Source organism: Perca fluviatilis, chromosome 8 (genome assembly GCF_010015445.1).
Source record: "Perca fluviatilis chromosome 8, GENO_Pfluv_1.0, whole genome shotgun sequence".
Classification (NCBI taxonomy): domain Eukaryota; kingdom Metazoa; phylum Chordata; class Actinopteri; order Perciformes; family Percidae; genus Perca; species Perca fluviatilis.
Window position 1 is genome coordinate 14,757,252 of NC_053119.1, and position 16,642 is coordinate 14,773,893.

At 40.3% G+C, this 16,642-nt stretch overlaps 1 protein-coding gene across 2 annotated transcripts in view; it reads right to left on the reverse strand.

Annotated features, from left to right (window-relative positions):
- Positions 1–727: 727 nt before the first annotated feature.
- sema3d (sema domain, immunoglobulin domain (Ig), short basic domain, secreted, (semaphorin) 3D) overlaps positions 728–16,642 on the reverse strand; it is a 37,152-nt gene continuing 21,237 nt past the window's right edge. For both annotated transcript variants that reach the window (XM_039809864.1, XM_039809865.1), the window contains 9 exons: positions 16,462–16,531; positions 16,229–16,373; positions 15,445–15,667; positions 14,672–14,760; positions 13,926–13,967; positions 11,933–12,090; positions 8,841–8,905; positions 8,504–8,643; positions 728–3,334 (listed from right to left, as the gene is read on the reverse strand). In XM_039809864.1, coding sequence (XP_039665798.1) covers positions 2,930–3,334; positions 8,504–8,643; positions 8,841–8,905; positions 11,933–12,090; positions 13,926–13,967; positions 14,672–14,760; positions 15,445–15,667; positions 16,229–16,373; positions 16,462–16,531 — 1,337 coding nt within the window. In that variant the 3' untranslated portion in view covers positions 728–2,929. The remainder of the gene's footprint in view (positions 3,335–8,503; positions 8,644–8,840; positions 8,906–11,932; positions 12,091–13,925; positions 13,968–14,671; positions 14,761–15,444; positions 15,668–16,228; positions 16,374–16,461; positions 16,532–16,642) is intronic.

Genomic DNA, 16,642 nt, shown 5'->3' on the forward strand with positions numbered 1-16,642 from the left:
CTTCAAAGCATGAGTGCAAATATGAGATTAGTGGAAAAATAACCTGCAAAAATTTGTAAAAATCTTGTTCTGTCACTGACTTGTTATTGACAATGTCTAAATGAGGACAAACACCACCAACCAGTAATGTAGTCCTTTCTTTTGACTATTGCCACCCTCAGCTCAGTATGCAAAATGGTACAACCTTTACATTGCTAAATTGTGCTATTACTGCAACAGGGTGTGGCAACTGGTGATTTCCATACATATGTGTTATGAGGGACTTTTCTGTCTCTCAAAGTTTTCATCACCTCTCCAACATCTCATTTTGTAAAATGTTTTTTGGAATGTTTTGCTTCTCCCCCCTCACTATTTCCTTGACTCTCCTCTGACCTCAGTGAACTAATTAGTTCATGGCATTGTATACCCATTAAAGTGAGGGGCAGAGCGGGTAAATTATTGAGTTGCATGACTAGAAGAATGCAAAACCACTGATTTGTGCCTAGAGATGACTTAAAAATAAAATTAAAATGTACGAAGTGTATGCATTTGCTGTTGTGCTTCTCCAATAAAATATATTGTGATTATAGTGTATGTGGTTAAAACATTTGTTTTATATTTCTTGAGTAACGTTGTGCTAAAGCCTGTTCTAGCCCTTTCCTGGTGTCCCTTTGCGGTTTCCCTTTTTGGGGAGATGTACAGTAGTTTGTTCTTTGCAGCTGACTGATAAATAAACAATAGACAAGAATGACGTTCTTGAAATATTTATTGTCTTTGTTACAAGAAACATGGAGAAATCACTGTGGAGACACAAAATGGGAGACTTGAATGCTGTTAGTATGTGCATACTTGTATAAAGGCCAAGTACAGTAAGCACAATGAATTGAGGTGAATGGTGGTTTCTGTAAAAGTTAAGGCAAAAAAATACGTGTTTATAATAATAATAAGTGTTTCACTAAGAGATAATAACAGTCATGTATTAGGGGAGGCCTAAATATGAGATCATTAAAAGAATTAAATGGCTATTAAGATATTAAGCATTAGAATTAAGTTTTTCAATGCGTTGAAAAAGAGTACTAGAATACTTAGTAGTAGTGTTCCTTTAAATGCATTTTACACAAGTAAAAGTAAAAATACTTGAGTAAAAATGTACTCAGATAAAAGTAAAAAGTAGGTTAGTTAAAACTGAGTAAAAGTTACTGTGCTACAATTTAAAAGGTAAATATTCGTATAAGAATATACATATGTGGGCTAATATAGATTATACCCATTTAATTAAAGAAAACATTTAGGCTACAAAACAACTTCAATGCATCAACGTCAAACCACGGACACCTTATGTCCACACCAACACAACTGATTATCAATTCTACAACACCTTCCTCAGTGCAGCCTTAGAAGAATTAACCAGGAAGGAGACAAAACTTAGACAATACACAAAATGGCCGACAATAAATAAAAAGTGTAAGGACACCGTGACGGGTGCAACAAACAGCCACATAAATTAAATAACCTGCCACTTCTTACAGAATCAACAGTACAATAAAACATCACCTATGGGCAGACAACATAAATATGTATAAACAATATAAACTCCACAGCAGCTGTAGCCAAAAAAAAGCATATTAAAGCATAGGAAAGACTGCACTGGTTTTACACAACTTGTAGTGTAATGAACACACACGCACACAACGCTATCTACTTTTGTACTAGCAACTTTGAAGTTCTCCTCTGGAGAGAGTTCGAGCTTTACCATGTTATTCTAGGAATTCTGTAAATTGCTTAGTTTGGTCACAAACTTTCCTATTTTGCATGGTTTCCCGAAGATGCCCATTTTCCCTCTATCTTTTAGACACACACACACACACACACACACACACACACACACACACACACACACACACACACACACACACACACACACACACACACACACACACACACACACACACACACACACACACACACACACACACACACACACACACACACACACTAAACAAGAGACCAGCTGGTCCTGAATCATTCTGACATATGCATACAGTGCACAGGGACTTGAGTTGCTATATCAGGAGAGCTGAACTAACCCAAACCCATTCTCGACCATGTCTTGCTTGTTTGCTTGAGAGTGCCTGTAACTGCACTTTCATTAATAATAGATTTTCTGTATACTGATTAATCTCTTCACACAATGTAAGTAATTCATTGAACAGAGTCTCTAAGACAGATTTATTTAAATAACTTTAAAAAACAGCAGTAAAAGAAAACATCTATTGAACCTACAGTAAATAGGAGTAAAACGTTTGTACAAAAATATGTCATTTTGTCAGCCCAAACATGATACATGATTATCATTTGAGGTATACAGATCAGTAATAAGACTAAATTGAGCATGCTGTATCTCCTGTACATGGTATATACATATTTACAGTCATTCAACATGAATGCATTGTCATCACCACAAGCAAACTCTTAGTTTTTTTTGTTTTTTTCCCAATCTCACTAATTCAACTATATGTTTCAATATCATCAAATTATCACCTCTAATAACCGTCAGTCTGTACTGCTGGGGAAACTACAGTATTTAGCTGATGAAAGCTGTAGGAAAGACCTGTGTCATGTTCCAATCCAGGAGAGATGAATGCAATTAGATATTCACAACCCAATGCTACATAAAATTGCTTGTCGAAATCTTTTCAATAATTTTATTTTGACCTCTATATATTTCAGGGTTAGTCTTTCACGCCCCATTATTGTAACTCTGAGTTAGATTTTGCTTGCTCATGAATTGATCTGTCATTGCAATTTTGCAGTTATGTGTCACATTCTGCTTCATCGTCCAACCGGTGAATATAGACAGCTAACCCTGAATGTTTTTTTACCACACCCCTCACTGCTTTGCTGTCCTCACCACCCTCCCTCGCTCCTGTTTTTCCCACTCTTCCTCCCTCTATCTGTGTTGTCTCCTGTTCCTGCTCTTCTTCATTTCCTGTACATGTTTCCATTTGCCAGCTCCTAAGCCTCTTCCTCGCACCCTTGTCGGCCTCTTCTCCAGCCACAGTGAATCGCAATACTCCTCCAGAGAGCCAAAGGGAGAGCTCATCACTCTCAGGTAGTCTTTATAACGCTGACGGGACTCCACGCTGTGGCGTAGTTCCATCGTGGGGTCTTCACTGGGCTTGGGCTTCCCATCCAGTTGTCCATGTGTAACAAGTTGTAGCGTGAGACGGAGGAGAGTGTGGGTGAAGTGTGTGTGCTCTTGAGCTACGCAGACATACACGCCAGCATCAGAGGTTTGGAGGGAGCGAATCAGGAGACCTCGATCTGTGTGTATGACGCGATCATCCAGCCTGACCTGGGAGACAAAAAGAAACATACAGAGCTTCATCATAAAGAAGGAGGTCATGTAACTACAGCTGCCTTCGCTTAGTACACAATACAGACTTGTGGGATATATTCTCTTTATAATTTAAGATTTAAAGCTTTAAAATAAAACAAGAAATTCTCTCTCCCAACTCTCCCATTACAAAACATTATGTTTGATACCTGCCTTCCTGTTTACACACATACATTTCCACGCCTGATTTATATCCAAGGTGTGTTAAACATGGTAATGACCCCTGAAAAAGGAAACTTATTGAATTGGGTGTGGTGAGTGTCAGGGGCCAGGGGTCGTTATCTGGTGTAGAGAGATCTATAGATGCATGATGAGTTTAAGCAGCAAGCAAAGGCTAAAGAAGGTATTTGACAAAAGGTGTGTGTGTGTGTGTGTGTGTGTGTGTGTGTATGTGTGCGTGAGCGCGCGTGTGCTTGTCGTTAAGGGTAAGTGCTAATGTTTATGATCCGCTCTTTTCATTTAGCATCCACCATGATTCATCAGGTGGCATGGCTGATGTCAGGGCCTAAAACAACACAGCTGTGTTCAGAGGATAGAGAAAGAACGTGACAGTGTGTGTGTGTCCGTGCATGTGTGGATGCTTCAAAAGGATACCTCCCACAGCGCCGACCCCCCAGAGGTGTAAATGATAAGAACGTTTGAGAAGGAGGCCAGGCATAAACTACATGTAGAAAGCAATACTTTTGTGTTTATTCTTCTATATACTTATGGACATGGTGTGTGTGTGTGTGTGTGTGTGTGTGTGTGTGTGTGTGTGTGTGTGTGTGTGTGTGTGTGTGTGTGTGTGTGTGTGTGTGTGTGTGTGTGTGTGTGTGTGTGTGTATGTGTGTGTGTGTGTGTGTGGCTCTGTGGTGGTTTCTAGGTCTGACACTGATGATGTGTTGTCCAGCCAGAGGCAGACCCCCAGGCCTCAGAGGCTCTTTGGAGCTTGACCCTTACCCACATTAGATTTACTAGTCTGAATCCCATCACATTTTCGTTTCATGACACACCTCACTGACTGTGACAAAACACATGGGATATATATATATATATATATATATATATATAAATCTTACTTGTGCAAAGCCTCAAATGCAAGTGCAAATTCAATCAGTATTTATGTGTTTTTGTGTGTTTCCCTTTGCCATCTAAAATCAAAGGCATCTGTGACTAAATGGCAATGCCAGACTTTTAAATTCACCCAGATGGTCTGTCTTTATTTGTGTACCTGTGTGTGCGTATGTGCCTGTGTGTGACTGGGCATGTGATTAAGCCAACAAATAGCGATACAGCTTTTAAGCGTATTGTATGGAGCTCTGTGTTCATAGGGACACTTACAGTACATGCACATTTGTGTGCATGTGGGAACAAGTGTGCATGCATGTGGAGTAAGGTTAACCTAATGAAACACTTCAATTGTTAAATGAAGCACAAGTAAGTGTGCTTAAGCTTTAAGCTATGTTTAAGTGTCAGGTTAAGAACTTCCCATGCTTCCAGGAAGGTTGTGCTTTGTTCTAATGAACACCATGAAATGTAACGTCATCCATGCTTTTCTTATTGCAAATTTTCTAATGGGCCTGCATTCCAGGCTCCAGGAGGTGAATACACACACAAGCACTAACATACACAAATAAACATGCTGTGAGAAAGTCAGAGGAATCTCTTCCAGCTCAAATATTTAATAGCTGACTTTTTACAAGGGTATAAGAGGGAGAGTGCATGCGTGTGTGTGAGTGTATGATGAGAATAAGTGTTGGGGAGGGGGCTGCAGGTGCTGCGAGCAGCTGGTCGAGGATGCCTTCATCAAAACCCATCAGAAGGCAGAACGTGTGGAGAGAGACGCAGAAGGGAAGAGACTGTGGGAAATTGTGGAGACGACAAACAAAGTAGACGGAGTAAGCAGCGTGAAGGCAGGAATAAAGTGAGGAGAGATTAAGGTGGGACTGATGAGGGAGGTTGAGGGACAGAGGAGGACAAGGGATGACAGACAGAAGTGAACAGGGTGGGAAGAAAAGCGCAGGGAGTGAGAGGTTGACATGAGCCAGACACTTCAGAAATCACCTGCTCCAACACCACATTGTCCACAAGACCACCTTGTCCTTCATGAGGGAAGCCCTAAATCACCACAACCATCTGGTCTAAAAGGGCCACTCTTGTAGGGCTGTGTGATAAATTAATCTTATCTTTTTTTTAATATGGGTTTAATATTCTTTCCAATAAAGTTTCAGTTTGTAAAATGCAGGGAATCAGGCTGCAGTATTTTTTTGTACCTGACACAGCTGCCAGTAAATGCTACTTTACCTATTAAGGATGGTGAGAAGAAAACATTGGCTAAAACTGGAAAGAACAAAAGCAACAGCAAGATGAGGAAATTGTCACGTAGCACCAATTGCAAGAAAGCTATTTGAATATCTTCAATGTAACAAAAACAATGCGTGCTACACAGTTGAAACTAAGACACACAAACACACAGCTAATCTCTTCCATCACCTGAGAAGTACACAGAGAGTGTTTCTTTGACCTCCAGCTTGGTGTGGTTCACTTGGACTCCTTTACTTTGTTTTGAATGTCAGCCGCATTGCTAGCGTTCAGCCAAAAAAACAATCAATCAAGTGCTTAATCCACATGAGAAAGAAGCAAAACGGAGTGAAAACTAACTAGCACTTGTTTTTATAGCTAAAGACGTTTTGCTTGTAAGGGCAATAGAGATAGAACGCTTATCTAAGCATTAGCAGTCAGGATTAAGAAAATATTTCTAACTATTTCATATTTTTATTATTCAGTTTAAAAGCCATATAGTCTGACATGTTACTTAAATGCTAATTTATTAGCTCTTTAAAAAAGAATGTATTTTTCAGCCATGTGTAATTACTTAAATGTCCACTTGCTGCCCTGCCAAAGACATATGATACATTTGATATATGAATCATAACAGTTGTATCTGGTTTCAGTCATTATCAGGACATAGCACCAAAACCTTTTTAAATCTATCATGATAAATATAAACATTGGTGTTACATGAGCCTCTGCTGTGTGTATCTTGTTTTCTCTCTCTGTCTCTCTCTCTCTCTCTCTCTCTCTCTCTCTCTCTCTCTCTCTCCGTCCCTCGTTCCCCCCCTTCTCCCTCTGCCTGTTAAACACCTGAGTGCAATCAGTTCTCAGGGAGAGTGGGGGAGGTGATAAGAAGGCAGAAAGTGAAGGGACAGTTGCACATGGAGAGCACACTAGTTTTTATATGCTGCATCCTCCAATCCCTTTTTGATCCTTGGTTTGATTCTTTGAATGGAGGCCGTAACAATTGGTCACTATGACAAAGCTGTGTAAAAAAATGTAGCTATAAAGCCCAGCCTTTGTCTCATTTATCATTCAATATGAAATGTGTAAAAATAAAATAATTGTAACCCAGGTAGTGGCTCTCTCTACCTTTTCATTGGCCGAGAAGACCGTGAGATGAAATTTCAGTAATTAATTCAGAAATGAATTGTATGTACGTGCTCGACAGCCATAGCTCTTGACGTTATAATAAACACTGACCTTGCTGTATATTATATTCTGTACTTTTTTGGCTTCAGTGTCTATCACATGACAGTCCTGAGGGAGGAAGAACTCTGGCATTCACTGCTTCATCACTTTGTCTAGAGTGCAATAGGTCACATATCATTGCATGCCTAGGCACACAAACACAGAAAACTCCCCATTGTGTTCATTACCCCAAAACACATGGCTGTCCCTAAGGAGAGCTCTGTTATGATTTCTGCTGTAGGGGATCATAAAGAAACACACACCAAGGGAAACACAGGGCTTTCTGCTGTGCGGGTCTATAAAGGAACTCCTGGGTCTTTAGTGGCCTCTGCACCTGTCTGTGTGTTTACATTCACCCCTAAGAGAGAGGACAGGGGACCAGTCGTGGGAGTAAATAAGTGTAGCAGGAAGTGGGGAGGTAGAGGAGGTTGAGTGGTAAGAAGGCCACTCGCAGTGGGTGGAGGAAGGTTTTTATGTTTGGATAGGGGAGGGGAGAGCACTGAGGTGCTGAGTAAGCAGGTCTCTGTTGTCTCACTCAGGAGACAAGTGTCCTCATCAATGAGTTTCTTTCCACACCTCAAATACAAACACATTCAACTCTCTGTCCCTATATGTCATTCTGTCCACCACCTTGTCTCCCAGGATCTGAGTTTTAAAGTGACTTTGGTCTTGGGCAATGACAGCAAAAATGAAAAAGTACAAATTTGTTTAACAGTTCTGTAAATAAACATACACTTGCACCACAGATATTTATTTTAACTTCTTTACAACAGCTGGAAATTCTGCTTCCAATGTGCCCTAAAAGGGACATTGTCTATACTCTGTTTGTTTTAAGTGATGCTTTGTGTAGGTCAGTATTTTATATATTTATATTTTCTGATCCACCACTCCATTTTCCCGTCCAGAACACAACTGAAACAATCATAGTCTCCCTTGAACCTACGGTGTTCCACAGTTGCATTCCAGCATGAATACTTGCAAAAAATGCAACAAAAAAAGGTTAAATGTAGGGTCAAATGCAATTTGCATGTTTCTTCTCCCCCATTTTTCATATAAAATAGATTATGTCCCATCCCCAGGTGGGTCTGGTTTAAGTCATTCATCAACTTCCTCAAAACCAGAGGAGCTGCAGAAAATTTCAGAAAGCCCTGGACACTCATAACCATCAATAATGACATTATTTAAGGATCTAATGAGAACCTGGATTGCTCCCTTATTACCTATAATTCCACAACGGATGTGACTTTTGGGTATTCAAACTGTGAACAGTATCCTATAGGTCAAAGCACTGTTTTCTATCTTTCCCAAAATAAGCAGGACCTGCAGCAATGTGATTTGTGGCACAACCATTTGCTGATGGGTTCAAGGCTCAGACCACATTGCCGGTAATGTTGAAGTCAGGTTTGATGCTTTGAAGTACTTATGTAAGAAATGATTGTTGCAGTGAAAAATGTCCTTCTTTGGCCCTGTAACTTCCCTGCTGGCATGAAGAAAATGTAACCCCTCAGGTCTAGTAGGAAAAGGAAAAAGGTCAACCTTCAGACTTTACAGAGAGTGAAGAAAGAAAGGGAAGTAAGGAAAGGAAAAAGTGGGGAGATCATTCATGTTTGGGTGGTGTCTGACCTCCTCCCTGCGTTCAGATCCATGTCTCTGTATGTACCACCGGATCAGAGCTTGTTGAGATTTGGGGATACACTCGAGGAAGGTGGAGTTGCTCTGCACCCCATAGAGGACCCTCTCCTCCACCCGTCCACCAACAAGACCTAAAGAAAACAAGATGGTTATTGATCCAATGGTCTTTTCTCTGGTTCTAAAAAAAAGTATGTCATGTAGGTATCCTCTAGTGACTTTTTAAGTGATTAATTTATTTGATCACTGGCTGTGTGTTTACAGCTTGTCCTTACAGCAGTCCTTACAAAGAGAGATACAGGCTGAACTTAGGATAACAAAGTCTACATACTTTCTTCTGTGTCCCAGCACTGACTGGCAGGGTCTCCATGCTTGATGTCCTGTCTTCTGGCTCGCCTGGAGAACAAACACACCCTTTATTAAGATTAGATTATGAAATGTCACCAAGGTGTTTTTCTCTGATTTGGTTAAATGTAGAATTGATTATTATATTTAGGAATTTGCACTTTAGCTTCAGTAATACCGCCATCAGGGTTCAAACACAAAAATAGCCAAACTGAATGTAACACTGGACAAGCTGAAAATAATAGCTTACGTAAAATAATAACCATATTTTCTCATACAAAACATCATTCAAATTTGTTTTCTGTGCTTTTCAACTGGGCCAGAAGTTAATGAAAAGAACACATCTCAAACTGGGATATGTTTTCTCAAATGTCAGATTTGCATATTGGGAAAATAAATAACGTAAATAACGTTTCTTTGGTCTCTAGTTTGGTGTTGCTCTCTTGGGCTTCTACAGTTTGTATTGATTTCACCTCCTCCACCTCCTGTTAGTCTTGTGCGATGGGACATCTGTAGCCTACACTCACTATATCTATCACTATATCAGCTTTCAAAAAGATGTGGAGACCAAACGCAGGGCCTCCACTTTTCCACAAACCATAACAGCTTCCCCACTGGCCAATAATATGGTAGTGTGACCTCTAACTGTAGGGTCTAGATTCTGTAGATCCTTGGTTCGTGCAAGCAAGCACACAAACAAAAAACACAGATACACAGGCAGTACGCACACACATGCATTTCCCCTCTCCAGGACTTCACTCTATGTAGAGGTGTGAAATGACAGCAGCAATAATCAGTGAGGAACGGCATCTCTAATCAAAGCCTCACATGGACTAATACCCTATGGCATGGAATAAATGCTGAAAACATGACAAGAACTTTGCCTAACAGTCCCAGAATAAAGAACCAGCCCCGGGAACAAACACACACACACACACACACACACACACACACACATACACACACACACACCATGGATAAGCAGGGCACACACACACACACACACACACCATGGATAAGCAGGGCAACAAAGGGTCAGTAGTTTTTTTTTTTTTTTTTAAATCCCACATATTTTCAGGCTTATTGCTGTAAAACATGTTATGCCACAACATAATAATTCAAAAATTCTAATCACCATGACATTAATGTGCACCAGCTCTGCATACATAAGAGCAGGGGTCTTCAACGTTTTTTAAGCCAAGGACCCCTTAACTAAGAGAGACAGAGCAGGGACCCCCTACTACATAAATAAATATGTAAATAATTAATTTGCATATTAAATTGGACCAACAATAATGTGTAGGGCGGCCTAAAGCCTTCATACATACCTTTTTAGTGCATAGAATAAAAGCTATTAAAATAGCCTAATAATTGTTGGCATGATTTTATAAATCATGTTTTAATCTTAAACATACATGTGGCACATTGAATCCTTAGAATTAATTGTATCTGTGGATGATCTTAGTGACCTTATCTACCTACTTACCTACAGGTCAGTAAGCAGTGGGGACTTATATTTGCTAATAATATGTTGGATTCAGACTTTTTCATTTTTTTAAATTGTTTAAAAAAAATTTACAATAACTCGGAGGCCCCCCTGACTCTGAGGAGGAAGTAAATGTAAAAGTACATTTTAAGTAGTACATTTTGAATTTGTATTGTGTGTTTTGTGGTTACACATGTACGCATGAGTGCATGCATGTTTGTGTACAGGTTACAAATGCATATGTTTGATTTTGTAATTTCCCATCCAAATTTGTGTGAAAAATTTAATTTCTTTTAACATTTAACTTACAGTGTTTACTCTACTTGTTTCTAAGTGTATATTGGGTGGTGTTAAGCAGTGTACAACTAAGTAACTCTGTGCAATGAACTGACATGACCTGTTACCTTAAAGGTCCCATGACATGGTGCTCTTTGGATGCTTTTATATAGACCTATAAACACCTATAAGCAGCCAGCATGGTGGCCCAATGGTTAGCACTGTGGCCTCACAGCAAGAAGGTTCTGGGTTAGAATCCAGGTCCTTCCGGGCCTTTCTGTGTGGAGCTTGCATGTCCCTCACCATCAAAAACATGTACTAGATCAAGGCACTGGCTCAGATCTGGAGTTAGTCCCCGGGCGCTGTGATTGGCTGCCCACTTCTCCCTTGAGGGATGGGTTAAATGCAGAGAATGAATTTCGCTATGTGTATGTGACAATAAAAGTACCTTTACCTATAGACATAATGTATGAAGTCTCTTTCCGGAAATTCAGTCTTGGTGCAGAATTACAGCCACTAGAGCCAGTTCCACAATGAGCTTCCATTAGTATGTGCCATTTCTGTGTCTGTAGCTATTGAGGAGGAGAGAGGGGGGGCAAGGTGGAGGGTGGGGGTGTGGCCTTGACCAACTGCCACTTTGCTCGTTTGAAAGCCATGATGTCTCTCTCTCATGGGTGGGCCAAAGTCTCTGGGCGGGCAAAGGAGGAGATTCCAGATATGAGGATATGCCCATATGAGCTTTCATTTTCTCAAAGGCAGAGCAGGATACCCAGGGCTCGGTTTACACCTATTGCCATTTCTAGCCATTGGGGGACCATAGGCAGGCTGGGGGAATGCATATTAATGTTAAAAAAACTCATAAAGTGAAATTTTCTTGACATGGGACCTTTAAATATTTAAAAAAGAATTAAACATTCTGATATAATGATTATGACTTGAAATTATTATTGACATATTATTGATCTGTATGTTGGAGTGTGGTCTTGTTGATAATGCCAGTACTGTGTAACTTCATCATTTCTATTCAGGAAACATTTGAGGACAAGTTGCATGAGCTGTCATTAGTATCATTGGTATGTGTTATGATCACATTATTATCACATTATATTATGAGTAAAACATTTAAATCAATTAAAAATCAACTCTAGACACTCCATCCTCTTCCCTACCTTATCAATGTGCAGATATATTTACAGATTTGAGATGCATTTTTACTGTGAATGTATGCATCTACAGACTCTAAACAAAAAATAAATAAGTAGGTTGATTATCATGCTACATGTTCGGCAAAGTGAATTTTCAAGAGTTTAGCATACCTCTTCGATGCAGGGACGTATCGTGAGCATGTGTGTCCATCCCATGCGCAGTAAGGGTCTCGTGCCAGGCAGCATTCAGCACAGGCTTGGCCATACATGTGACATCTACTGAGTGAAACCTGGGCTAGCCCTTCATTTGAACCCACGTAGAGCTGTTGCTGTAGTAAAACACACACCAAACTCTGCTTTATGGAAGGTAAACATACAGATCAATTTCAAGTTCAAATGTATTATCCATAAAGGAAATTCCTTTGGTTAGAAAAGCAAGTCCATAAAACTGTACATTGTGTGGTCTGTGCTAAAACAATATTACACATATACTCTTCATATATCAAAAGTCCTCAGGGTTCCTACTGTTAATTTAAGCACAAGAATAACTGGGGGTCAAGGCTTTATAACAACAAGACTCATTTAAAATGTCAAAACCTTAAACAGACACATTAAACAAACCACAGAGAATTTAAGGATTTCTCAATGTGAGGACTTTTGGACAGAGGTGTCAAGTAACAAAGTACAAATACTTTGTTACCTTACTTAAGTAGAAATTTTGGATATCTATACTTTACTGGAGTAATTATTTTACATCAGACTTTTTACTTCTACTCCTTACATTTTCACGCAATTATCTGTACTTTCTACACCTTACATTTTAAAAATAGCCTCATTACTCCTATTTCAGTTTGGCTTGTTTTCATTCCGGCTCGTCATCGTTCAAAAAAAAACACACACACACAAAAAAAACCTATCCAGATAAATCGCACCATCCGGATAGAGTGATTTTGATTGTGGTTGGATGAGAAGTATAAACATATACCATTCCGACACCCTATTGGTTTGTACGCGATCCATCGCACCTGCACAGACCCGGTGCCTATATGGCACCGGTGCCTTAATGACCGTTATCTACCGGACCGAATAGCAACGCGGATTTCGGTGCCTTATTTAGGTGCCACTTAAATGCCTGCGCTTCTCTCTGATGCTCCGAAAATGGACGTTAGAGGGAACCGAAACATCGCCGCACGGGACGCTAGTTAACACTACACTCAACAGCAGGTAACGTTAGCCTAGCGTTAGCTAGTCAATAGTACACTCAACAGCAGGTAACATTAGCCTAGCGTTAGCTAGCGGTTGGAGTAAACACGGTTGAAATGCTGACTGCTAAACGGTGTAAAAGTGTGTCTATATTTCACTGTAGAGGATTGTAACACCAGACTGTAGCTGCCGTTGTCTGAAAAACACAGAAGAGATGTGTCACCTTTTTCAGCCCTTCTGAGTTTGCACGTATGATTTTAATATAACATTATAGTCATTATGGCCTTTAGAAAAAAAAATGTTTGTGGAGGTGGGGTAGTGCACTATAGGCCCCTGTGGGGCGGGCTAAGCTTTTGTCCTTAATGTCATTTTTTTCCCCTTACATTACTTTTACTTTTATACTTTAAGTAGTTTTGAAACCAGTACTTTTACACTTTTACTTGAGCAAAAAGCTTGAGCTGATACTTCAACTTCTACAGAAGTCTTTTCAAACCCTAGTATCTATGCTTCTACTTGAGTAATGAATGTGAATACTTTTGACACCTCTGCTTTTGGACTGAGGATCTGCTCTGACTCGTCTGAAGTTAACGAGAATCCCTAACAGAATTTCCAAAGAACTTTAAAAAAAAAAACACTAGGGAGCATGCACACACAGCCACACGCACAGGTCAAACACTGCTGGAGATTAATGGAAGCATTGATTGGGGTTGAAGTGTCTACTGACACCCCTGACCCTAAGATAATGAGGCAGAAAGGGGTGAGAGCGCTACAAGAGAGAGAGAGAGAGAGAGAGAGAGAGAGAGAGAGAGAGAGAGAGAGAGAAATTGAATAGATGAATGATTTGGGGATAAAAAGCAGTATGTCTTATATACACAAAGCTGAATACATGTGGCATGAATGAAGGCAGAGAAATAGTGCGGGAAAGAGTGTGGGAATAACATGGATGAGAATGAGGTCGAACCTGTTTAGAAGACATCTCCATACTGAGGATGGGAGTGGGAACCTGCAAAAAGTAAAACAAACAAACATAGCTTTACCGCTCCTGGAGTTCATATATAAAGCTAGACTTTTGACTCGAGCTTTGCCTCAGGCCATCCAGCAGGGGCTTTCTTTGAGATGCTTCCCTCAGGGAGAAGGTATCGTTCTGCCAAATGTTCTACTGATCGCCATTTAAACAGTTTCTTTCCACAAGCTGTGATTGCTTTGAACAAAGCACCTTTAACTAGGCACTTTAAATTTATGTATGGATTTTATAGTACAGCATTTTAATATTTAGCATCTTAATATTGAGGTTTTATGTGGCTTTGTTTTGTCTGTTTTTATGTTGTGTCCTCTTATGTGTTGACTTTGCACTTTGAGCTACTTGCACATTTTTTCCAATGTGGGTTACACTGCAAATGGCTAATAAAGTGAATCTGAATCTGAATCTGATAACCAGCTTTAACACCTCAATAAATAAACATAGCTGGGGCACTGTTTGAATAAAAAACAACTAGATTAGTTTGTTGATTAATAGCTCAGAAAATTCCATCAGTATCGCATAGTTTGTAACAATGTCATGATGAATATTTCAGTGTCTGATGAGTCAACTGTCCCACCGAGGACAGCTCGAGAATCAAAAATCATCTATCAAAAAGCTTAGAGCGACTCAAAGTGTGTGTGCTTCTGTATCTGTATTTATGCATGTGGCTGTGTTGCGCCCAGTACCTGGAAAACTTGAAGTTCTTCAAGCACCACTTCCTCTGTTGACCAATTCTCCTGAGTGATGCTCACCACCTTCAGAATTGAGCCGGCATCTGCGACAAAGAGTAAGACAGACGGCAGGAGGGCTGATTAGGACAAATCAAGCAAACCACACAACATGATTTTTTCTATCAGAAGTGAATAATGTAAACCAGCCAGGTATGAGTGCTGTGTTGTTTTTGTATCCAATGAAAATGAGCACTTATGGTCCGTACACTCACTCACACTCTAGTTCTCAGGCTGTGGTTTGAGAATTTCTGTGTTAAAATTAAGGCCTACAAAAGTCCTAAAGACAGAATAGTTGTTGTTCTTTTTATTTCTTTATTTAAAAGGGACAACGCACATTAATCAACACGAGCACAGAGTCCAACATGTAAATGTGCCAGATTTAGCCATGCAGGCTAATTTTCATCTGCAGTCCCTAGCAGATTGATGGCTTAAGACAATATATATGCTACACCAATACAAGACATAAACATAAAACAAGAACACATAGGCATAGACAAGTAAAATGGCATGACCACTATACCAGATCATAACAGCTGGCAGGTTGATGGCAAAGGCAGGATAGTAGACCCAAATGCAACCTTACATCTTTTCATCGTTCTAACTTCAAGACCATAACAGCATCGGCAAAATCTGTCTCAGGCCAAGGACAACTCATAGTGATCTAGTGCCCTCTGCTGGTCAAATATGGAATTTCAAGAGACAACAGAGAGGAGGGGTGTTAGTCTCACCTGTTCCCAGAAACATGACCTCATATTGTCCATCCTCCGTCAAAACTCTGTCCACCACGATCTGAGTCAGGGTGTAGTCCACTCGGACGCGCGTGAACACGGGTCGACCAGTCAGAGGGTAGACAGAGCGATACATAAGAGGGTGGAATCGAATAAAACTGACCACCTCATCTGGGAAGTCTTTGGTGGTCTTGATCCTTGGATCATATGTCTTGCTGGGACACTAAAGGGCAAAATAAAAAATTTTGATCTTGGGCAAAAGTCTCACAGTCACAGACGATTTCACTCCCTGAATGTGTTTCCCATATTTCTTTTCAGATAACTGACTAGTGGTTAACAATGTAATGGTGCATGTCTCCCTCTGGTGGTCAAATTAAGGAAAGCAGGAGACAAAGCACATCTGGAACATCTGTGTCTCTACAGCTTTCCCTTTCTGCGTATAGTATAGCTCAAACAGCTGTACACCTGAAGCATACATTGAATTCTCTATCCGCCCCTTTCCCTCCCTTGATTACGGTTTTTAAACAAAATTAAACAAGAATCTGATTAGCATGTAGAGTAACCTCATTGAAGCCAAGGTTATGTCATATATCATGTGCAGATGTGAGCATGCATACCCTACAGCATCTTGAACATTCCACCCTTGAATCAAGCCACTTTTAAATTAGGCCATGTTTATTATTCTGTAATTAGCAAGAAAGTTGAGAATCTTATTCATCTAAAATCATCTTAAGCTCGAAGCTATCAAGTAAGAGCTGTCGGTTTTTCTCTATGGGAAACGCACCGTTCCAGGACGGGGATACGGTATCCTCCCCTCGTATTCTACCCATCGGTGGTCGGGCCCCTCCTTGTGGGCGTAAGGTCCGTTAAACACGGCCCTTATGTCCGCCATGCTGTACACACACACTGCTGAGCCACGGAAAATTGAGCTGAGAGGAAGGCGAAAACAAGAGACCAGGTTAAAGCTAGGAAAGAAAAGGGAGAGACCATGGGTGGTGTGATGAATAATAAACTTACCTGGAGGTGGTGAAGACTGCATACACTTTGGGGTTTTTGTCATCTCTGGTAGGGAGCACAAAGATGTCCTCTATAAGAGCGAGGGGAAGCAAAACTAAGGTTATTTGTTTTTATTACCTCTATCTGCACAGAAGAGATTTGTCTACCACTGTGCCACTGCTGGCATACATGGAAATGCTGT